Source organism: Patagioenas fasciata, chromosome 27 (assembly GCF_037038585.1).
Source record: "Patagioenas fasciata isolate bPatFas1 chromosome 27, bPatFas1.hap1, whole genome shotgun sequence".
NCBI classification, from domain to species: domain Eukaryota; kingdom Metazoa; phylum Chordata; class Aves; order Columbiformes; family Columbidae; genus Patagioenas; species Patagioenas fasciata.
Window position 1 is genome coordinate 4,026,967 of NC_092546.1, and position 22,799 is coordinate 4,049,765.

Genomic DNA, 22,799 nt, shown 5'->3' on the forward strand with positions numbered 1-22,799 from the left:
CCCTTCCCTGCACTAGACTCTAAGCTGAAAGGATTCTCAAAGCTCTGTCTTCCGTCAGTGCTTTGGGAGCTCAGAGATGCTGCTGAAGTGTTCAGTGTCACTCCGATACCTGTTCATTCTGCAGAGCTAGAGAAGCATCCAGGGATGTAACTGCTCAGCTCCAGGGAATTTCTGTGGCTCTTGTGCACCAAACATGTAGCCATCAGGGTTTGAATGGTGCTTCCAAACACCCCTAAGGTGGGCATCCATCTGTCAGCTTCTGAATTAGCTCCAGAGACTCAAGGAGCTCTAACAAAATGTGTCAAATAGGAAATCTGATCAGAAGATTTATTTTTTCAAATGAGATTAGATTAGATTTTTGTCTAGAATCCCACCTGTAAACGGGGGGACCTGGCAGTGGAGAGTCCACTTGATGCCTTTCACTGGAGAGCAGGACGGAGCTTGCACGGGAGCACACGCAACATGCAATCACCACCACCTCCCAGCGCCTCTGCCCTGCACCCCGGCACTCAGGTAATAGCCAGGCTCTGTGCTGGGCTCCAGGCTGAGTTTGCATAAGCCCAGCTCCAGCCCTCAGGAAGATGCTGAGAAAGGACTAAGGAGAACCGAGCCAATGAGCAATAAACCCGGCAGAGTTGTCCACTCCCAAAAGGTAGTTCACAGCCTACACAGTACAGGGAAGTCTTCTTGGCAGAACGATCTGAGTCATAAAGCGAAGAGAAGGGAGAAGACAGGGTGACAAGGACGGGGCTGGAATGGGGACGCACTGGATGGCAGCAACGATCCCTGATCAGAGACGTTAATGCCGTGGATGGGGCTGTGGTGACTATTCCCAGGCTTGAGTTCAATAACATTTCCTAGGGTGATTTGGAGAGACGGAAAGGAATATTCTGCAATATGATATATACCGGGAAGAGGATGAGACTCTCGTAGCAGGGTAAGGATGCTGTGCTGGAGGTGCAACATGTGTGTGCAAGGCTCAGGCAGAGCGCACGTCTCCCCTTTCCCTTCCCTTTTGCAAAACTAACCCACTCCTCTCCCTTTTGCAAAGGTGGCCCAACGATGCCGAACATATTTTCCTACCAGAGCGCCGAAATCGACTGGTGCGAAGGCAACTTCGAGCACTCAGCGATCATCGCTGAGTACTACAACACTGTGAGTGTGGGCGCATCCCGAGGGCAGGCGGGCGCAGAAAGGGCTCCCCGAGCCGCTTTGGGTAGACGAGACGCAACACAACAACCTTGTTCTCCCTCCTCCTGCTCGCTCCTTTGAACTGCGTGGTGTTGGCGGGCGCTGGTGCGGGGAACCTTTTCTGAGCTTCAGGTACACCATGAGACTTTTATTGCTTATAACAGACTCATAAAACGAGCTGGGGTCAGGGGTCCCTGTGGCACATGTGGGGCTGAGTTCCCAGCGAGAGAGCCCTGGCAGTGATCCTTAGCCCAGATTCGCGCGATCCTGTTCTACCAGTCCTGCCGCTCTCCTGCCAACTGGGGTAAGTCTCGCACAGGGCTCGTGTATTCCAGCCGAACGTACAGGAGCGGCAAAGCGAGAGGCAGCGCTTGCGTGAACCGTGGCGGGTAGGCTGGGAATCCGGAACTCGAGGCAGGGGAAAGTTTCACCTCCTGTGATCCTGCGCGATCCATCCCGCGCCAGGCCCATGGACAGAGCCCCACGTCTGTCTGTGGGGGACTCGGTACCTACGCTGCTTCCCCAAAAATAAGACAGGGTCTTATTTTCGCTCCAAAAATTGATTACTTTTTTTACATGTATAGCTGCCTGGACACTATTTAAATAGACTTTTTTAATGAACTGTAAGTAGGGCTTATTTTCAGGGAAACAGGGTAACCAGTCGTTGCAAGAACGTCCTTCCACCTTGGTGCAATTACAGGCTGGCAGGGGTGTGAGGCTTTACAACCTTCCAAAGCTCTTGTTTACAACTTTTAGCAATTACTGTTGAACACTAGAAGTTCTTGTTCTCATGGAAATGCCTCTTCCTCTTTTTTTTAAAGCATTTCCTGCATTTAATAAATTGCCTATAATAATGATAATTCCCCTCACCTGAGTCCTGCAGCTCTAATTGCCCAGAGGAGGGAAGTTTGGGCTGTGTATAGTCACTTCTTTTTGAGACAATTAAATGAAGATCTGCCAGTCCAGAGCAAATCCTGCTTCCCTCTGGCATCAGCTGGATGGGTTGTGCTGTTGCCTGTTTGCAGGTGAGCTCCAAGCTGCAGAACCAGCAAGGAGCTGCACAAACCACTCCGACTCACATCAGCATTTCAAATGGAGCTCTGGTGTTTTGAGCGTCACTGGCAGCACCGGAGAGGGGCTGATTTCCACGCAAGTCTGAAAGTGGTGCTTTAAATCAGAATTCATTCTGGGAGATAAACTCGCCTTGAAATAATTATATCAATATTGACTTCAGTGTGGATTTGCCAGAGTTTTGGTCTAGCTGGGGATCCAGCCAGCTCCTTGCCCAAGGCTCCTGCACCACTAAATCAGCAGGGCTTCCCAATGGAGCATCCTCTTCAACGCCTTCTTCCCAGCACTGCTCGAGCAGGGCAGTTTTGTGCTGCTGAGCTTTGCTCTGTGCCAGCCGCGCTCTCTCTCAGGTCTGCTTGGGTTGGATGCTTTTTATTAGGAATAAGCACCAAGGGTATGAGCGAAGAATGTAAACAGCATTTTTAAGTACCTAATAATACACCGTGGCTAGTGATTGGTTGCGGTTTAGCAACTAAGCGCTGACTATTTATAGTGACTCAGTGACCCAGAAATGTATTGTCTTCTGGCTGCTCGTAGGAGAACAGCGTTGTGCTACACGAGGGCCGTCGGCCAGGAACTTCTTTCTCCCCCCATTTCTTTCCTGAAATGACTGATCCAGAATGATGGTAACGACACCTGAATCCTCAGCAGCCTCTCTGGCAAAGCAGCAGGAGCTCTGACACCACAAACGCTCCATCGATTGGTGGAGATAAGCTCGACTGCAGGTGCAAGTTACCTAGATAAGCCCAGAGAAACACTTTCAGAGTGCGTTGGGCTCAGCATCGCTCTCGCCTGCTCTGAAATCCCGTGCAGGAGCCCGGCAGCTCCTCGCGCAGAACTCTGCAAACACCAGACAAACAGCCGTTTCCTACCCCAAAGCGCTGGTGCGACATCGCGGTGTTGGGACACGCAGCCTCGTCCTCTGCTGCGCAAGTCAGGCTGTTCGGAACTTGCTCTACAGGTCTGCAGAGCCTGGGAGGCGTTTGCTCCTGTCCTCAGCCCTGTGGGCTCCTCTGTCAGCTAAAGCTGCTTCACAGGCTTTTCAGTGAGTGAATGCGCTCCAGCGAGTCTTGCACAAATCTCCTTTCACTGCAGAAAGCGCCTGCCTGGAGTAAAGATGAGCACATGCCTTGGCTGCTCTTGCTGCGCTGCTGCGCTCGCGAGCTCTGCAAACCAGCATCTCCCGCCCCGATCCATATCTGCGACCTAGAATCATAGAATGATTTTGGTTGGAAGAGACCCTCAGGATCACCGAGTTCAACCATAACGTAACTCTGGCACTGCCCCATGTCCCTGAGAACCTCGTCTAAATGCCTTTTAAACTCCTCCAGGGATGGTGACTCCACTGCTGTCCTGGGCAGCCTGTTCCGATGCCCGACAGCCCTTTCCGTGACAACCCACTTCCTAATGGGAGCACTGGGTACAAAACCCTCCTAACCACATTTGAGACAGAGCTTACCCCATCCTAAAGGGAAGAGATAAGACGGCACCCACAAATCAGGGCTTGGATCCGACGCCGTGCCCCCCACAGACATGGTTTTGTAGCATTTCTCCCCTAAGCTGAGAGTTTGGTTGTTCTGCAAGGAGTCAGTTTATTTTTTCGACTCTATTGGCACAGTTCCCCTGATTATCCCTCCCCTCTGCTATCTGATCTTGCACATCTCATGCTGAATTAATGAAGCGATAACAGTGCTGTCATGTAATTAATGGTATTGTTGCAATGCCCACTGCAGTAGGGATTCAGCAACCTCTGAGCCCCGCGTTTCCTCACCGTGATGTGCGTGCTGGCACTTGCATGCTGCTGTCTTTTCTGCAAGCGTTCTCTCTCTTGGTGCTATCCCTGCTTGTCTTCCAAAAGCTTCTTTAACCATTTCACAGGAAAAGAAATGTTCACAACGCAGTTGCTACTTTAACACAGGGTTTGGTTTCTCGATCATTTCCAAATGGTTTGACCTCAAGTGTGCAAGCGGGACCAGCGCTTCTCTTTTCAGAGCCGGAGTGGGAACAGGCCTGGATTTGGCTCTAAGCATCTATAGAAAACCAATACACTTGGCCTGAGAATTACTGTTAATTGGAGCATCAACTCGTTCCATGAAAGCCTTAGTGAAATGCAAGATTAATCTCCAGGTATTAAAGGGCATAGAGACTTTACATTAGGCGTGAATTATGTTTCCCTCTGGAATATGAGAGGGTGTGTTTCACATATATGACAACATCGCCATGATTTGCAGCCCTGTTACCATAAAGTTAAATCCCAGGGGCTGTCACAAGCCGAGCGTTGATCTTGCAGTTTTCCTGGTGTGTGAGGGGTGAGACCCCTGCTGTGGGGTCAGATTCCAGGCTGGGGCTCTGGGGCAGCATCTTCACCTGGAAGATGAAAGGAAAAGGAGTGTCAAGGTGAGATAAAAGTCACCCTGGTGACTTGCCAAATGACATTTTAGCTGATGGCTCTGCCCTGCTGTTCCAGAGCCCTGTCTGGCAGGTAAAACACGGTGCCACAGACACAACCTCTCATGAGCAAGAAAGATTTTTCATGGTGGAGGCTGTGTTTCTCCAATATATCCCTTTACTGAGCTTGGAAAACCAGGTGAAAAAGCCTGGTAAGAACCTATAGAGGGTTAAGGACTATTTCAAGCTTCATTCCTGCATAGCCACAGGGTGGAGTGGGCCTGATCCAGCAGACAGGTCCAGGCTTCAGGCACTTGCTGATCCTCTCCAGCTCCCACATTTTGCCCATCAGCATCTTCTGTTCCCCAAAAGCACCAGCAACCAGCCAGGCAGCAGCAACAGGCTGAGCCCCAGCGCCGCCCGCTCCTCCCCTGACACACGGGAGTCTGTCCACACAGCAATTCCGCAGAGCTGGAAATGGGGGCAGAACTAAATCACTAGGTGTGCTTACAGGAGGTTTGTGACTTCACGTAATTACCGGTGTCCAGAAATACCTCCCCGCTCGGGGCCACGTGGCTTCACACCTGACACTGCAGCACGTCACCTCCATCCTGCCCCTTCCCACCCACCCACGTCCTGCTTGTCCTGCTGCTCCCACCGCACCCGCTCCCCGGTAACGATGGTTTTCCATCCAGTCCAGCCGACTGCTGGCCAAAAAGAGCAGAAGCCATCCAGGGAGATTTTTGGCAGGTCTGGGTTGACAGGAGAGGGAAACAACTGCAAGCAGAAGGGGTTTGGAAGCTTGCTTGAAGACACCGGGCAGCTGACACTAACCCATCACCCAAAAGGGGCCCAGTTCCAGCCTGGCATCTTGAGAAATGCCTCTGTCCTGTGCCAAGAGCAACGCCTGCCTCCACGCGATGTTTTCCACTAGGGACCGGTGTCCTCTTCGCACGTGGAGACACTGAGAGCACATGGTAGGACGGGATCATGCAATAAGCTGAACGTGCCTCTTGTTTTTCAGATCAGCAATGTGGGCTTCTTCGTCCTTTCTCCTCTCCTGCTCTACCTGAACCGGCAGTACCGTCAGCACCGCCCCGTGCCCTTGTACATCATCTCTGGCCTCCTCCTCTGCGTAGGTGGGTGCCAAGGCTGCAAGAAGACCAGACAGGTTGCCAGAGTACCCAGCTGCTCACTCATGATGCCTTTGGAGGCTGGTTCTTGGTGCCCGGGGGCGGGTTGGGGTGAGAGATCCAACACCCAGGTCTGTGTGCAGCCCGCAGTCCATGCTGGCTGTGGATGCACAGCGTCCGGCCCAGGAAACCCCGTGGTGCTGGGCGACTGACTTGCTCAGGCCTCCATGAGCACCATGGTCCTTGTCCTGCCCTTCAGGAACGGTGTGTCCTGCCCTCAGGAGCTTCCCAGGCCAGACGGGCTTGCACGAAGACGGAGCTTTGCTGACACGAGTTGTCCTTGCTCCTTGCAGGTCTCTTCTCTGTGTACTTCCACATGACCCTGAGCTATGTGGGACAACTCTTGGACGAGCTCTCCATCCTCTGGACACTGGCTGTGGCCTATTCCTTTTGGTTACCAAAAACTTACTTCCCCAGGTGCATCAAGAGCAGGTATGACCCTGAGGGACACTGGGTTGCAGGCTATGAGGGGAGGATGGGGACAATGACATTGGTGCGTGTGACCCACAGATCCCTCCCCAAGTCCCCAGCCAGCTCCCCTGCAAGGGGTCAGCACAGCATTTATTGCAGTTTGTTTTGGGACTGGACTCTCCACCAGGCAGCGGTGAAGGGAAAGAGCTGTGCTGGGCTCCTGTCGACTGGAGCTGCTTGTCTTTGAGATGCTCAGAGGGAACTTTGCATGGAAAACACCAAAATTAATTAGGAAATTAAATGTTCCCGAGCATTGCTATTCAATTACCCATGCTGACAAACTGCTACAGCTTCTCCTGCCATCCACAGAGAGCTTTCACTGAAGGCCAATTGGGTTTCCTGCAGGACAAGCTGGTCCGAGTTAACACCCCGCATTTCTAAGGTGGTTTGTAGGAGGGCGGCTGTGCTGGAGGAGCTCAGCAGAGTGGATGGGGAGGCTGCATGAGATGGAACCCAGCAAGGTTTTGCTCCAAGGATGGTCCCACCATGGCCGGTTTGCCCTCTGAGCCAGCCCAGCCAGAGGCCTTGCAAAGCTTTGCTCCCAGTCTGCGCTTCCCATGCTGGGGTCACCAGGAGTTCACTGGGAGAGGTGGCTGGGGAGAGGGAAGGGGCTTGGGAAGGGATTTGCATGTGAAAGGCGCTGCTGAGCCCCATTGTTGTTCACTCAGCCCAAATCTCCATGTTTGCCCCGCTGGGGAGACTCCTGCTCTGCAGCCCTTCCCTCTGCAGAGCTCCCGATGCTTCTGCTTCCCAATGCTCACCCGTGGCAGCACCGTGAAACTGCACGAGTTACCTCTCCAGCTGTGTTCCCTGTGCTGGCATGGACTAACAGGGGGGATTTTGGCAAAGGACAGATCTAAACAGGTACCTCAGCCTTCCTGGCAGGACTAACTGCAGAGGCTGAGGTTGGCCATGTGCAAATTCAGTTGGACTCTGATCTTTAGGGTCTCTTCCAACCAAAATGACTCTATGATTATATTATTCTAAACAGACTGGAGTTGCTGGAGAAGGGTTTCCTCTCCCAGGCAATGAGCAGGACTTCTCCCATCCTTAGCACAGAATCATCATAGAACAGTTTGTGTTGGAAAGGATCTTTAAAGACATTTAGTTCTACCCCCCTGCCCTGGGCAGGGACACCTTCCACTAGACCAGGTTGCTCAGAGCCCCATCCAGCCTGACCTGGGATGTCTCCAGGGATGGTTCATCCACCACCTCTCTGGCCAACCTGGGCCAGGCTCTCACCACCCTCAGGGACAACAATTTCTTCCTCATATCTAAATTAAATCTCTCCTCTTTCAATTTAAAGCCATTACCCCTTGTCCTATCATTATATGCTCTTGTAAAAAGTCCCTCTCCAGCTCTCTTGCAGGTCCCCTTAAGGCCCTGGAAGGCTGCTATAAGGTCTCCCTGGAGCCTTCTCCAGGCTGAGAACCCTTCCATACATCATCCTTCCATACTTTGCACCTTGGGGGCACTGACACTCACTCCCGTCTCCCTTTAGGAAGCATTTCTTCTGGTTGACTGGTATCACCACCGTGGTCAGCACTTTGATGTCCTTTGTCAAACCTGCTGTCAACGCCTATGCACTCAACTGCATCGCCTTCCACCTGCTGTACCTGATGTGGCGGGAGCTCAAAAAGTAAGGAGGGAGCTGAGGGGGGTTATCTGCGGGTCCATTGCATGCTCCTGGTAGGATCACACATGGCCGTGATGCTGCACAACGGTGAACTGAGCCCAAGTCTTCATCAGCCACATGTTGGACTATCAGCTTTGCAATGAATTGGGGGAGATTTGGGAACCAGTGTGGGGTTGGGAGAACACACTGGTATCTGGGGAGAAAGTCAGAAGAGCCTTGGTATCTCCTGGCATCATCCTCATCCACAGAAAGTCAAAAAGCCCCTTCTCCAGAGCCATGCTTCTCCAGCTCTGATGAATACTCTCCAGAAGAAACTCCCTGGGTTTTGCCCTGTTGCGTTTGCATTTGCAGACAGGAACCAGCCCTCTTTAAAACCCCCTTTCCTTGCAACGCAATCCTCCATTTCCTCTCTCTTGCTGTGTCTTCCAGGTGCAATGACAAGAGGGTTCACCGCATGGCTGCGGTCATGGTGTTGTGGTGGGTGCTGGCCATCAGCAGCTGGATCAGTGACCGGTGGCTCTGCGGGCTCTGGCAGGCCATCGGCTTCCCCTACCTCCACAGCTTCTGGTAAGGGCTCCAGCGTGAAGGCAGGTACCCCAGCCCAAACATTTCAGGAGCTAAAGAGCTACAGTGAAGGAGAGATGACAGCAGGGATGTGATATTCGAGCAGGGAGCAACTGCATCTCTGCCCAGCCCTCTCTCCCTTTTCTCTGTTGCTATCGATGCTGCTCCTCACGCTGGTTCCAGCCCAAGGATTTAGTCCTAATCGCTGCTTGTTATCCCTGACCTCCTCTGCACCAGCCAAACGGTGTTTTGCAAGTTAAATTGTTCCAAAAGTCCCTCCAGGTAAGCGACGTGCTTTCCAAGGGCTGCTTTTGCTTTCAGGAAGCTGCGTGAAGTGCGATGTTCTTTGAGTTATTTTAACAGCCAAAGTGAAAGACAGTGATTTGCTTGGGAAAGTCATTCCGGTGCCTGGTCAAGTGCGGCTGTAAGTGCTGCACACAGCGCACGCTCTCAGGTTCATCCTCACAAACCACTGGGATGACTGGGACAAACACCCAGTGCTGCTGGGCCAGGCCAGGCAAGGTGGAATGCGTGCTTTGGGTTTAAGTCCCCTATGTCACCCCTTCTCCTCCACCCAAGGAACTGACCCCCGAGCTCACAGAGCTCTTCTAGGAGTTCCCCATGAGCAGGACCCTGCAACCCTCATGTATTTTGGGACCGGGACTTTGTCTGTCATTGCCGCAACCCCGGCTCAAGCCTTGCGGTGGTAATGCCAGCTGCAGGAGGACTAGGTGGAATCACCCTTGTCCAATACATTTTTTTTGGTTTCCTCGCCAGGCATGTGCTGATAGCCATATCCCTCCTGTACTGCTTCCCACTGGTCATCTACTTTGACGTCAGGAACGAGATGCCGCCGTTCAAGCCCAAGCTGGGATACTGGCCCAGCGACTCATGGCCTGTCGTGGTGCCATACATCGCCCTGGAGGAACCCCTCAAGCAGTGCTAGAGCCGGGTGCCCTCTGGTATCCCGCGGGTATCCCTCAGGTATCCCTTGGGTATCCCTTGGGTATCCCTTGGGCACGGGGTGCACAACATCTGCACGGGGAAGACCTCAGCTGCGCGCTGCTCCTCAGACAAAGGCAATGTGGCTATCGGATGGGTAGGGAGCAGCCGAGGCCTCGTGACGCCGGGCATGAAGAAGCGTGGAAGCCCACAGCTGCCTTGGAAGACTCTGCCCAGGCTGGTGTCCAGAGAACTGAAGATCCTCCAGCAGATCCTCACTGAGAAGGTGTGACGGTGTTTCTTCTGTGTCTTGTGCATCGGCCAAGCGGCAGCATCCCTTGCTGACAAGGGCACAGTGGAGAACACAGAAGCCAAACTGGTGACAGCTGGGTTTGTTGGGGGTGCTCTAATTATTATTATTATTAATTTTATTTATTGATGTATGTGGTCTTGCTCAGGAGAGCTGTGCATTAAAGCTATGGACACTGATTTGCACTGAGCCCCTTTTTTTCCCCCGATCACATCACATCCCCTGTTATCTCCCAGTCATTCCCACACACAGGGTGGCCAAAGCTCCCTTTGACCATAAAGAGCTGTTTCTAAAGAGAAATTCTCCTGAGTGACAGCCCAAAAGAGGTTCTGCTGGCCCAGATCCTGGGGTGCTCTACCCCTTCTTCATCTCCCAGTGCCTCTTGTTCCTCCCCAGCTCTGACAGTCCCCCATGGTCATTTGGAGACTCCTCTGCTTGCCCAAAGGGCTGACTGGTGGCAGAGAGTGAAGTAAGGAGCCAATACATTAAATAAACACATTGGTTCATTTGCAAGAGCAAAGAGAAGATGTAGAGCCTCAGAGAAAGACCACTGCCGTGCCATGGGTACAAAGCAACACCTTCCCCGGCGTCACAGTGAAGGATTTGCTCTCACGGTGACAGGACACACTTCTTTTCCCCGAGTCTTGCTGCATTATGGTGACAAAGTGAACCATGGCATGGGTCTGGGTCCTCTCCCAGCCAGTGGGGACTCTGAAAAGGACCAAAAGGGTGGTAGAGTGGCTGAGGTTGGCCAGGACAAGGTAACATCACCCACGGACCACGAGCTTTTTGGGTCCCTGTGAGTAAAGCAGAACAGAACTCTGGGCTCAGCACCCGAGGCAGAAGGTGCTGGGCATCCTGTTATGCAGCGCCGGTGCCGTGAACGCTGTTGTCCCGTGGGTCCCTCTGCAATGGTCCCTAGAGCCACTAGATGGCAAATGTGGCTCATGAACCCCGAGCAATATTTCATCTCGGGGAAGCTACGCCTTGCACAAGGATTGAAGCCCCTAGGCCTGTTCCCCTGCCCTCTCCATCCCCCAGCACCGGGGTCAGACACCTCTCCACCAGCACGGCCACCGATGAGGCTACTGCATAAGGTGCAGGACAAGGTGGACTTGGAGCCCCAGCCTTTGCATGCCCTCATCTCCCCTTGCCAGGGCCTGTCGTCTCCTCTGTTCGCCTCTTTGTCTCTCTGCATGCCATCACTCCCGCCTCTCCCCACACCACCCCATCTCCCTTTCATTGACTCTCCCCGTTCCACTCTCTCTCACTCTCCCCCCCCGCCTCACCCCTTCCCCAGCCCATCACATTCTTCTACAGCCTATTAATAACTTCTGGGCAATTGCACCGGGTCCCCGCTGGGCTCGGCCCCTCGGCCGGCGCTGCCCCGCGCAGTCACTGAACGCGCCGGCAGCAAGTTCAAAAGTGCAAGCGGGGCTTTCACAGCCCCTCTCCCCGTCAGGGGGTGGAGGAGGCCGCTCACAAAGAAAAGCTGCGTTGCCAGGGAGCCTGGCACAGGAAAACGGGGTCACCTTCGCCTCCGACAGGACGGGTGAGGATGGACAGGCGCGAGCAGCCCCGGGTCGGAGGTGCTGAGATGCAGGGATGGAGGCTGCAGTGTGGGCCAGGAGGGTGAACTGGTCGCCTCTGGCCACCGAGCTGGTGTGGTGGTCGGTGGAGAAACCCAGTGGCAAAATCCCCTGTGCAGAATGGTAATAAGGGAGGTGTCCCAGGCACTGCTGCCTGAAGAACAATGTTGCTGCAGTTGAGTGACTGTAACAGGCTGCGATGACAGCCGGGGCCGTGTTAAAAATGCCTATTCAAGCAGATCAAGACATTGAGAGGCCTCGTGGGGTTCTGAAACCCTCAGGGATTTCTGGATGAAGCCAGAAGCTGAATCCCCAGCCCTGGGAACCTGAGGAAAAAAAAAAAGAGAAAAGAAAAGAAACCCACAAAGCAGCTCTAAAAGGACTGCAGCACTGGAGGCAGGGCCTCCTGCTCCAAGCAGGGTTGTCGCATGAGAAAGCAAAGCAGCCGTGACACCGGCGTGTGACTGCAGTCTGGGCATCCCCAGGGTTATCTGAGGCTGGGGTCACATCTCCAAAAGGTCCCTGAGCTGCTGGGATGCTCTGGATCCAGCCTGGATCCAGCCTGTGGGGCACAGTCCGCGCTGCAGCGCTGGCAAACACCCCACAAAATGAAGGGTGCTCTCAAAGGGACGAGTCGGGGCATTTATGCCTTGAGCTGAAAGCGGTCCTGCAGCGACCAGGGTACAGCTGGGAGCCCTTAGAGGGCAAAAGGCAACAGTGGCCCCTTCTCACCCCCCCAGGCCATGGGGAGCTCTGATGGAAGGTCCTGCAGCAGGACCCTTGGCCATGCGAGCATCTCTGCGGGTGTCACAGGCAGGGCAGGGAGAGCTGCAGAACCACGGGTGGGGATCTGAGTCAGGACTGGTCAAAATTAAACTTTTCCTTATTTTTGCCAGATGAGCCCTAACCTGGATGGTTTCCCCAGTTTGGTTCGCCATGTGGCTGCCGAAACCACAAGAAAAGAGGCAAGAGAAGGAGCAGGAATGAGGAAGGGTATAGAGGCTGCTGCTTTCAACTGGTGCCAGATTCAGGAGGTTGTGAAACAATGGCATCTATTTGGTGCAATTGCAACAGAAATGAAATAATGATGTTGATAACGCACCGGGTCCTGCAGCATGGAGGATTAGCACTTACCTGTTCTGCTGCACCCAGTTGCCTCCTGCTGTTATAAATTTACACTGCAGAATTTGGCTCGCAGACTGGAAAACTTCTCAAGGCAGAGTGATTTATCCATAAAGGACATTCCACATTCATAGACCTGCATAAATAATGCAAAAGTAATTAATAATAACCCAGTCTCTTCTCTTACCAATGCCAGGAGAAGCAATTGCTTCACTGGAGTGTCTCTTATGCCTTTTGCAAGAGATCTTTGTTTGTTAATTGTCTCAAAGAGAAAGGAAGATAAGAGTTTTGAAGCATGGAATGGATGTCAGTAGGTCCTGGGATTTTATTGCCAGCCTGGTAATCTTTACGATTGATTTAAAGAACCCTCTGCTGGAGTCATGTTAAAACAACATTGATTCAGCTTTGATTTTTTCTTTAGTTGTAATTTCCTAGGTCTGCGGTCAGAAGTTTGAAACTGTGAAAGCAAAGGGAACCCAGGAAGGAAAGATATAAGCTCCAAGAATTATTACCTCTAAAGTCTTGTCTTTTCAACTCCAAGTGCTACTTTTGAGGTTTAACATGGGATTTCCGACTCAGGCGCTGGCAATTCTGTTACACCCACATCACAACTGCAAGGAAAGATGTTTCATTTTTGTATTTTCACTGTTTTACCTACATCCTTGCTATCCAGTTTTCATACAAGACAAAATTAGCCGTAGAGACATAAATGCCAGGATTTTCCAGATATCGACAGCTGTTCTGGACAGGTGAAAGGTACCAGGTCCTGATTAGCTGGAAGTCATATTTTGGTGAATATTCTGTCCCTGGTTGCAGCAGTCGGGGTCCCCTGCCTGTGTGTTTCTGTATGAGCTCGTGCGGTGGCCACACATACAATGGGAGCTGGTTTGGACCCGCGATCACAGAGCAGATACGGGTTAAAGTCACTGCTCCAGAAGGAGCAGCGCAACTGTTACCTGGTCAAATAAACCAGGCGAGCAAAAATGATTTTCGAGCAAAAGATCAAACAATTTCTTCAGCTGTTTCTATAAACCCCCTTGATTTGCTTCCACGTAGCAAGACGTTCTCACTGCTGCTTTCAGAGGAAAAATGAGCAGCTCCCATTTGTCTGACAAAGTGGTTCGAATAACTTCAATTCTCCGGTAATGGCTGCTATCAAAATACCTAAAATGGAAGGATTCCTTTTTCTGTGCCTTCACATTACAGCGAAACATGGTTTCAATTAGGGTCGTTCTCCACTTTTTTATATTCACTTTCTATGAGCATTCAGTCACTTGGGTCCCGATTCATGAGCTCACTGAAGCACATGGTTTTTATAAGCGTGTTGAAACGTAAAACTGTATCGGTTTGTTCTGAAACGGTACACTTGAGCTCACTGTCACAAATATTCAACAAAAAGGCAAAGATTTATCTCAAACGCTGAAGTGTTCACCAAAAGCAACATTCAGTTGTACATTGGGTTGTAAAATTCACAATCTGCAACCAATGCTGCATTTATTTAGTTAGGCCTTCCATAAGAGACCAGCTGTCTCCGTTCACTAAAACGCTTAAGCATATGTTTAATTTTAAGAATATGAATAATTCCATTGATATCAATGGCACTTGCTTACACTTAAGAATATATTTTGCTGGGCTGGAGCCAGAAATAGTGCCATGTAATGCCAATAAAGAGCAAACTGAAATATTTCTCTAAGTGCTTTCTGGGACCAATTGAAAAATTAATCAATGAAGAACTGTAATGTGAAAATGTAAAAATTAATGTATGTGAGATTTTGCTGTTTACTATCTTAATATTGCCACGAGAGCACTGCCAAGTCAAATCAACCCCAAATCTGTGAAACAGAGTGAAAATGGCAACAAGTTGAATTTGTTCTTCATCATGAATCATCCTATTGGGCTTAAAGATTTATTCATTGAATAGCGTTTGTGATCCTTACAGAAAGACATACATATAAAGACAGGGTCTGACCCTACAGGTACCATTCAGCCCAGAGAGCCAGTCTGGTTCAAAGCGGATGTTTGGAAGTGAACAGAATCTGATCGGTAACACCCAGTACAGCAGAACTGTGCTTGAACAAGGGGGACATTTAATGACCAAAATAGCAGCGAGCAAAAGGTCGCTAAAAACATGATTTCGCTCTCCTGCTTTCCGTGCCTTGCTTTCCACAAAACTCTCTGAATTGCTCTGTTAGAAGGAAGGCAGGAAAATTTCCAGGCACCAAACACTTGAGCAATTTGTATTTCTTTGCATAACTTTACTTATCACAAGTCCGACAGTACCGATGTCACCAGTGACCTGCATGGACCCGGGATTATCCCCCTTATTCCCCTTGGATGGTATCATCACATAAGCAGCTATATATCCATATGCAAATGATTGCTGTTTTCAAGCTGTTCGTGAGCGACCTTCCACACTGCCCATACGGCACAGTAATATGTTTGCCACATATCTCAGATGTTTCATGACACATTTCACGCATTTATTTAAAATAGATTTCATAGCATATAAAAATGCACAGGCAACGGAAGAAAATGGTCTGCATCTGCAGCGTTTACATAATGCATTTCAAAATTGCATGAAATGTGTCCAAATTGATTGTATTCTTCATCTATCTAAAATATTGATGGCATATAAAATGCACGTGTAATGGATTCACTCATGAGCATGTATTACAGGCCTTATTTTGATGCTTGAGTAACAAAGGGAAAGAATTTGTTCCAGCTCTGTCTGCACAGCGCAGCTGCAGAGACAATTCTCAGCTCTCCCTGCGTTGGTCAAAACGGTATTTGTCATATGTTTATGTCACTTTATATTCCAACCTGACTCCCTCGAAACTGCTCTGGTGGGGCCTTTATGCAACAAAACCAAGCTCCAAGGTGTTTGGGACACGCCGCGCTGCTGAGAGGTGACTTTGCCGCAATCGATCAGGTGCGTTATTGTTTCACAGGTAGCGGTATCAGTGATAACGATTCAGTTTCAGTGGGACAGATTTCAGCACAGCAGGGCCAGCCAAATTCCCAGAGTCGAAGGCAAGTTTGCGTAGCCCGTGCTGCAGCGTGGGGGATTATCTGAGCCACTATCGTACCTGAGCTACTGAGATTAGAGGTGGTTTGCATACATTTACATATGTGGCAACCCTCCTCCAGTTGCTGTGTAGACAGGTGAAAGCTCATTTCATATAATTCTAAGCTGTTTTGTTGGAATTTGTCATGAGCGCAGCTGACCCAGTATCCACAAAAATCAGATAATTATACTAATGTGAGAATTTTGGGCTCTGAAAAACTGCCCTGCCAGCGCTGGGATGTCTCACAATCTGCTCTGAGTATAGAGAGGATCAAACCCCCAGACTGGGTAACCTGCTGATGCTCTGAAAACCACCAAGCTGACTTTACTGGGGTTGGAAATCGCAGAAACACCAAGAGGAAAAGGTGTCACACAACGTGAGTCAGAGCTCAGGATGGTCAGAAACACGGCAGGCGTGAGCGTGCGGTCACCAGGCTGCAATATTAGAGCCATTGGAACCTCCAGGCACTGGGAATGCCTTGGGAGAGGCTCTGTCATGGTGTATTTGTTTGGGATAGTAATTCCTACTCCCTGTTCTGACTCTTTTCAGCCCTGAAAACAATTCAGAACAGGCTTTTTGGTGCTGGTCAGACCCCCCTATTGATCTCCTCCTCTCATGTCCTATTTTTCAAGTTATTTTTTCCCCCATCTGGTATTTTTGAGTGGCCTAAAGGTTATCCCATCTAGGGTGTCAGTCACCTCTCTCTGACCACACACCTTTCAATGACTTGGACATCAACCTAAATAAGCCCCCTGCAAAGCAGACCCAAATTTCAGCAGTGAATCTCATCCCCTCCTATTGTAGTGCAATTGTGTTTGCTCCAACGGGCGCGTAAGGTGCCTGGGTCCATCTTCTGCAGCCCTTGGCACTTCTGCCAGCAGCTCATATTGAGCGCCGGACAATCCCAGGCTGTGAAATGCCCTTTGTGGCACGTCCCGCCGGCTGACGGGTTTGGCACAACACCCAGCGTTACATCACTTGGCCAAATGCGACCTCTCTCTGTAAAGTACAAGGGAAAGGTATCGTCACCCGCCGGCTGCTCAATAACCAGGCGAAATGAATTGGTAGGTGTCAATTCAAGCAGTAGCTACGTTATAATGCCACGCTCACCTTTGGTGTTAATGAGGCCCCCTCATTAAGAGCTTCGAGTGGCGGGGTCGGGAGCTGAATAGAGGCAGAATCCTTTCCCACCCGGAAAGCTGGGCCTTCTCATTCAGAATTGAAGCACGTTGGCGGGGCAGTTTGAGGACGCTTGTGCTGCCCGTGCTGCATCTGCGAGGGACATGACGTATTTTGGTGACTATTCATCTGGCTCTTTTCACCAGCACTAAATACAGAGAAAGAATAAAATAAATTCTTATTGTGTTCCCGCTTACTAAGAAATTTTTCCCTCTTCCTTCTGGTTTGGAGGGTTATTGTACGTTAAAAGCCTTTTGCATTTTTTCAGTAGCTATAGTATGCTATAATTTAGATTTTTCTCAGGCACAAAAGAACTTAGTTAAGCTAAACTGTATTACAGTGTGGGGTTTTTTTTATACTAAGTCCTTCATTAATGAAGGAACTAAAGAATTTCCAAGCTGTCTGTAATTTTTCCCAGATGCAGCTAGTAGTTGCTAGGAGTATCTTTTTGGCAATCAGAGTTCTTGGCTATTAGCAATCTGGACTTTTGCTACACTACCCTGGCGTTAAATATGTGCTGTGAATACTGTAGCGTGTAGTGCGAACTGGAGAAGGAGGGGAAGGCAGACAACAGGCGAAGCAAAATCATTTTTAGAAGAACAAATATTGCGAGGATTAACTGCTGATTTGAAGGAACTTGCTTCCCTGCAGGGATCCCCAGGGTGATTAGCAAACCAGAAGCCTTGTTACACCAGAACAAGCATCGCTGTGGAACTAACTCGCTCCTGCTCACTCACAGCCTCTCTCTGTTCAGGATGTTTTCCAAGGTTGTATGTAAGGACATGACATTTGTTGGTAAAGCCATAGTAAGTTGGTAAGCCATAGTAAGCCTCTTATTACCCGAAATATCGTCAGTTCTTTGGTTCCACGGCAGGTGTGTCCATCTGGGAGCTGCCACAAAGTGTTCGGCTCATCGGACGAGCTTCACAAGAGGTGACGATCACCAGAATCATTTTGCAGCTGCAAAGAGAAGGCAGTGAGGTGACTTACACACATCCAGGGGAGAACTTAGGGCTCTGCCTGCTCAGTCGTGTTGCAGATGGACACAAAGTGGAGGCATAAATTTTCTCAGAGAAACTCCGCTCAAATGCAAGATTTGTGTCTTAATCTGTAAGTCCAAGGGTTAATCACAAGATCTTTCTTCTTCTGGGCTGCCCAACTCTTTAGGTGTTTGTTGGCTGACTGGTGTCCAAGCCCCTCAAAGCCCAGACTGACTACAGAACTTGGGGTCTTCGGTTCAGAGTGGAAAAAGGGAAGATGCAACTAAATAAGTAATGAGAAAATAATAAAGAATGATGACAAACAGTGAAACGAACTTGTTTCTCTGGTGATAGGAGGGACAATTAGCAAACATCCAGATGGACACACATAAATTGAAGATAGGCCCTTGCAGTGTATGTACCAGCCACCCCCAGGAGCGGTGCTAAACCTACAGGAAGGTACTTTTGCTGCAGTGTTTTTTCCACTTTATTTTCCACCATCCACAACTCCCAGGGGACAGAACCAACCCTTGGCGCAATCCCCCACCATGGGCCAAGCCAGATTAAACACCCACCTTTCAGTCCAAGACAAGGATCTTCGAAGCAAGACTCTGGAAAGAAAAAGCCCCGAGAACAATTAGGGAGAGCTGTGGTGCATATTTGAATATGCAAATCAGCTCTGTTTCTTATCCATTGGCACTGGCCCTGCTGTAGATGGCAGCAGCACGGCAGCGCTCTGCCAGCGCACAGTGCCACGAAGAAAGACGCTAATTGGATTTGCAGGCGCTTATTGCAGAACCCAGAAGTTGCCGGAGTAGATATAAAGAACCAGGAGCTCAGCCCGCGGCTGCCTTGGGCACCAAGGCCTCAGCTCACAGCTCGTTAGCTTGAGGTGGCCCCACAAGTCCAGAGGTTTGGAGGTGCCTGGGACACAACGCGCTCTTGTCGAGCCTGGCAAATTTTCTACCCTTGGCTGTGATTCTTTTTCTTCTTTTTGGGGAGCTTGAAAAGAAAATCGGGGGGAAGCTTGATCAGTCCTTGGACTGGAAAGCATTCAGACCTGGGAGCTACTAGTGGAGGAAAGGCTGGTTCCAGGAATTTCTCTCCTTTTTTTTGCAGTTGAATATAAGGAGCTACCGCAGCATATTTTAAATCAATCCACTTGCATGACTTGTCTCAGCACTGAGCCCCTGCTCCTGCCTTGGAGCAGGTGTCAATATAACAATGTGCACCCCAGCATCTCCCGTATATTTTAATGGCCACATACGGGGCTGCACGCCTGAGGTGCTGGGGAAGGTGCCCGAGTTGAGGTTTTCAGTACCTGGCTTGGAAATGTCAAAGTTCTTGCTGGGATCCCACACCAGGCCATGGGGCAACCGAAGGCTGGAGGATCCACGTGTGTCCAAAGCAGCAGAAGGAATTACCGTGTGAAGCTGGAGGGCAGGCCAGGTCCTGCATGGGGAAAGCATGAGAACACCTGCTAACACCAGGTTGGGCAAAAACAAAGGTACAGAAAAACAGTCATTGGTGAGGATTAAAATTAAAAGCAAATTCTAATGATATTTTAGTAGAAATAGAATTTTTCAGGAAAGGGTCTGTGTGTCAACGCAATATCTCTTGCACAAGGAGGAAATTCAACAGAATACAAGTGGAGCCCAAGGGCTGCGACGAGGCCGGGAGTGAAGAGCGAGGATTGGGAGCTCGAAAATAAGAAGATTTAGACCTAAGAGTTACGTGCATGGGAAAAATGTCCACAATTAAAGGTATCAATGAGAACTCGCAGAGAAAGAGGCCCCATCTCAACGGAGAAGAAAAGAGACTGTCCGAGATGTCTCCCGGGACTGCATCAGAAACATGGAAAATGAAAACTGCAGCACTTAAAAGGATCCAAACTGGGCTCTTTGTTGTTGTTGTTGTTAACTGAAGCGATTAAGCATTCTGCTCTACTAATATCCTCTATCAGGTTGATGAGGTAAACTGGCTCTTTAGAATGATTTGGGAACCGATTAATCCTTGCCTGTGGCCATCAGTTAGCAACACACACATCGTTATTGGCTAACACGCATTTTCCCGCTGCCTCACACAGATCAACAAAGTATTTCAAAGAAGCTGCGCGACGAAAAAAATTCCGCCTTTCCGTCTAAAAGAAAATACACTCAGAAACAGTCAGGAATGGCACTCGCGACGGCGGGTCCCGCGTTCATTTGAGGCTCACAAAATCGAGCGCAACAACTTGTCACTCGGGGCTCGATGGCGAGGTAAACAAAACCCACTTTTCAGATGCAAATGCCACGCTCGGAGTCAGCAGCGCTGCTGAGAAAACCGCGGTGGGTTTTATTATATTTTGCAGGGCGGGCGGGTTTTAACGCCAGCGGCTCCTTTCTCAGCCACGACAGTGACCTCCGGGCTCGTCACCCAGCTGAGCCCGCGGTGATAACCAGCGCTGCTCTGAAGGAATCCCCGGCTGCATTTGCATTGCAAATCCCCGCCGCTCCAGAGCAAGCGAGCGGGATATTGTTTCCCCCTGGCCGCGAACACCGCGCTGCCCGCGGGCTCCGGCGGGCGGGAAGGGCGGGAAGAGCGGGAGATGAGAGAAACTGCGGAGAGGGAGGGACAAAGGGCAGAAATGGGAGAAACTGAGGGGAAATGAGCGGGGGTGAGGGGGGAGGTGGAGGGGAAAGACGAGGGGGATTGAAGGGAAAACGAGGGGAAAATTGAGGGGGGAAAGTGAAGGAGAGGTGAGGGGGAAAATGAGGGAGACAGGAGAAAAATGAGGGAGACTGAGGGGGGAAAGAGATTGAGGGGGAAAATGAGGGAGACTGAGGGGGAAAATGAGGGAGACTGAGGGGGAAAATGAGGGAGACTGAGGGGGAAAATGAGGGGGAAGGTGAAGGAGACGTGAGGGAAAAATGAGGGAGGTTGAGAGCGGGGGAAGAGGGAGATTGAGGGGTAAAAAGAGGAGGGAGATTGAGGGGGGGTAAAAAAAGGAGGGAGATCGAGGGGGTGAAAAAAGGAGGGAGATTGGGGGGAAGAAAAAAGGAGGGAGATTGAGGGGGGGAAAAGGAGGGAGATTGAGGGGGGGAAGAAAAAAGGAGGGAGATTGAGGGGGGGAAAAGGAGGGAGATTGAGGGGGGGGAAAAAGGAGGGAGATTGAGGGGGGAAAAAGGAGGGAGATTGAGGGGGGAAAAAGGAGGGAGATTGAGGGGGGGGAAAAGGAGGGAGATTGAGGGGGGGGAAAAAGGAGGGAGATTGAGGGGGGAAAAAGGAGGGAGATTGAGGGGGGAAAAAGGAGGGAGATTGAGGGGGGGGAAAAGGAGGGAGATTGAGGGGGGGGAAAAGGAGGGAGATTGAGGGGGGAGAAAAAAGGAGGGAGATTGAGGGGGGAGAAAAAAGGAGGGAGATTGAGGGGGGAAAGAAACTGAGGAAAAATGAGAGAGACTGAGGGGAAAAAATTGAAACTGGGGGAAAAAATGAGGGAGATTGAAGGAAAAACGAGGGAGATTGAAGGAAAAACGAGGGAGATTGAAGGAAAAACGAGGGAGATTGAAGGAAAAACGAGGGAGATTGAGAAGCAAAACTGAGGGAGACTGAGGAAAAAATGAAAAATGTGGGAGACTGAAGGGGAAATGAGGGAGATTGAGGAGAAATGTGGGAGACTGAGGGGAAAATGACAGAAAGAAAATGAGAGACCGCAGGCAGCTGGGAGGAAACGACGAGAACAAGCAGAAAAATGAGGGAGAATAAGAGGAGAAATGCACAACAGGCGAAAACGGGAGAAACTGAGAAATGAAGGATAAAGAAAGGAAAACGGGGGCATTCGGGGAGAATGAAGGACAGTGAGAGGAAAAATGAGACCGAGGGAAAATGAGGAGGGAGAACGAGAACTGAGGGCGAGCGGAGCCCGCCGGCTTCCTGCCCAGCCATTCCGGGCTGTACTGGGAGCTGTGGTTTCCCTCGGTCTCAGCCCATTTGTGTAGGGAATTATAATAAACGGGTGAAGATTCGCTACCGCCAGCGGCGAGGGAGCGTGGGCCGAGGGAGGGAACAGGGGCGGGTTGGCGCGGACGGGGCACACAAGGCCGCAAGCGCCCGGTCCTGGTTGGCGGCCGCACCGCAACGGCCTGAGGGGCCGGAGACACGCACGGGAAGGGCGCCCAGGAACGGGCAGCGGGCCCGGCCACGCCGCAGCGCCGCGGGGAAGGGGGGCAGGGGAGGCGATGAGGCCCCGCTCCCTCCACTCCCCGCTTGACCCAGCGCAGGCTCCGCCCCAGCCACGCCCCTTCAGCAGCCCGCCCGTCGCCGATTGGTGGAAGCAGCCGCCCGTCAAGCGGAGGCGGGAGAGACTGGCAGAGCCCGGGCGGAAGCCCCGCCTGCAGGCGTGAGGAGGCGCAGCTATTGGCGGTGGGCGGGTGCCTCTCTGATGGCGTCGGTTTCCGGTTCCGCGGGGCGGGCGCCGGGGGGGTGGCGGGGCTGCTGCCTGTGAGTGACACACAATGAGGCGAGCGGCGGCGGCGGGGCCGTGAGGGGCCGCGACCGAGGAGGCGGCGGCCGAGGCGGCGGGGAGGGGGGTGGGGGGGCTGAAGAGCGGCTTCGCTCGTAGAGGGGGAGAAGAGAGGAGAAGGGGAAAAACACCCCCTCCCGCCGACCGGCCAGCGAACCCGCCGCGGCGGGAGCGAGCGAGCCAGCGGGGCCCGCGGCGCTGCGCCCAGCCATGGACAATCAGGTGAGGGGAACGGCGGCGCCCGCTCCGCCGCGGGGGTGGGGCCGCCCGGCGCTGCGCCTCCCCCCCTTCCCGCGGGGGGCAAAGCGTGGGGAGGGGCCGGGGGACCCCCCCATCGGGGAACGGAGGGGGGTGGTCTCCCCGGTGGTGCTGGGGGCATCGCCCCCTTAGGGGAGGTGCATTCCTCCTCCGCTCCCCCTCCTCTCACCTCCTCCCAACACCCCCTTTTTTATAACGGGGGGGTGCTCAGCCCTCGCCCCTTCATGGGCGGCCGCGCTGCAGCCTCGCCCGCGGCGGGGGGTGGCAGCAGCAGCAGCGCTTCCCGCAAATTCCTGCCCGGGCTGCTGCACGGAGGAGGGAGGTGCCGGCGTTCCCACC

General features: G+C 51.6%; 2 protein-coding genes and 1 long non-coding RNA gene across 6 annotated transcripts in view; 2 read left to right on the plus strand and 1 right to left on the minus strand.

The window, feature by feature from the left end:
* Positions 1 to 1,062: 1,062 nt before the first annotated feature.
* Positions 1,063 to 9,460, plus strand: ACER1 (alkaline ceramidase 1). Its single transcript, XM_065858436.1, has 6 exons — positions 1,063 to 1,155; positions 5,675 to 5,789; positions 6,137 to 6,275; positions 7,816 to 7,953; positions 8,380 to 8,517; positions 9,292 to 9,460. Exons 1-6 carry the CDS (start codon positions 1,063 to 1,065, stop codon positions 9,458 to 9,460), a joined length of 792 nt encoding a protein of 263 aa, XP_065714508.1.
* LOC136113319 (uncharacterized) lies at positions 1,312 to 20,199 on the minus strand. Of its 3 annotated transcripts, none has more exons than XR_010652985.2 (9): positions 19,975 to 20,199; positions 19,023 to 19,153; positions 18,277 to 18,312; positions 17,562 to 17,681; positions 16,653 to 16,814; positions 12,990 to 13,088; positions 12,490 to 12,613; positions 4,034 to 4,629; positions 1,312 to 3,468 (listed from the first exon to the last, which is right to left on the minus strand). It is a non-coding gene; the product is annotated as an uncharacterized lncRNA (long non-coding RNA). The 3 variants fall into 3 exon arrangements; XR_011735935.1 differs by having other exon boundaries at positions 16,653 to 16,869; XR_011735936.1 differs by lacking the exon at positions 12,990 to 13,088 and having other exon boundaries at positions 16,653 to 16,869.
* Positions 20,200 to 22,266: 2,067 nt separating this feature from the next.
* MLLT1 (MLLT1 super elongation complex subunit) overlaps positions 22,267 to 22,799 on the plus strand; it is a 29,027-nt gene continuing 28,494 nt past the window's right edge. For both annotated transcript variants that reach the window (XM_065858191.2, XM_071799751.1), the window contains exon 1: positions 22,267 to 22,424. In XM_065858191.2, the coding sequence (XP_065714263.1) occupies positions 22,413 to 22,424 (12 nt within the window). In that variant the 5' untranslated portion in view covers positions 22,267 to 22,412. The remainder of the gene's footprint in view (positions 22,425 to 22,799) is intronic.

Bases quoted from the DNA above. Each gene is read 5' to 3' on its own strand.
- ACER1 (XM_065858436.1), top strand. From the start codon at position 1,063: ATGCCGAACATATTTTCCTACCAGAGCGCCGAAATCGACTGGTGCGAA. The intron at 6,276-7,815 runs GTATGACCCTGA...GTCTCCCTTTAG, and splicing joins CCCAGGTGCATCAAGAGCAG to GAAGCATTTCTTCTGGTTGA. The intron at 7,954-8,379 runs GTAAGGAGGGAG...TGTGTCTTCCAG, and splicing joins ATGTGGCGGGAGCTCAAAAA to GTGCAATGACAAGAGGGTTC.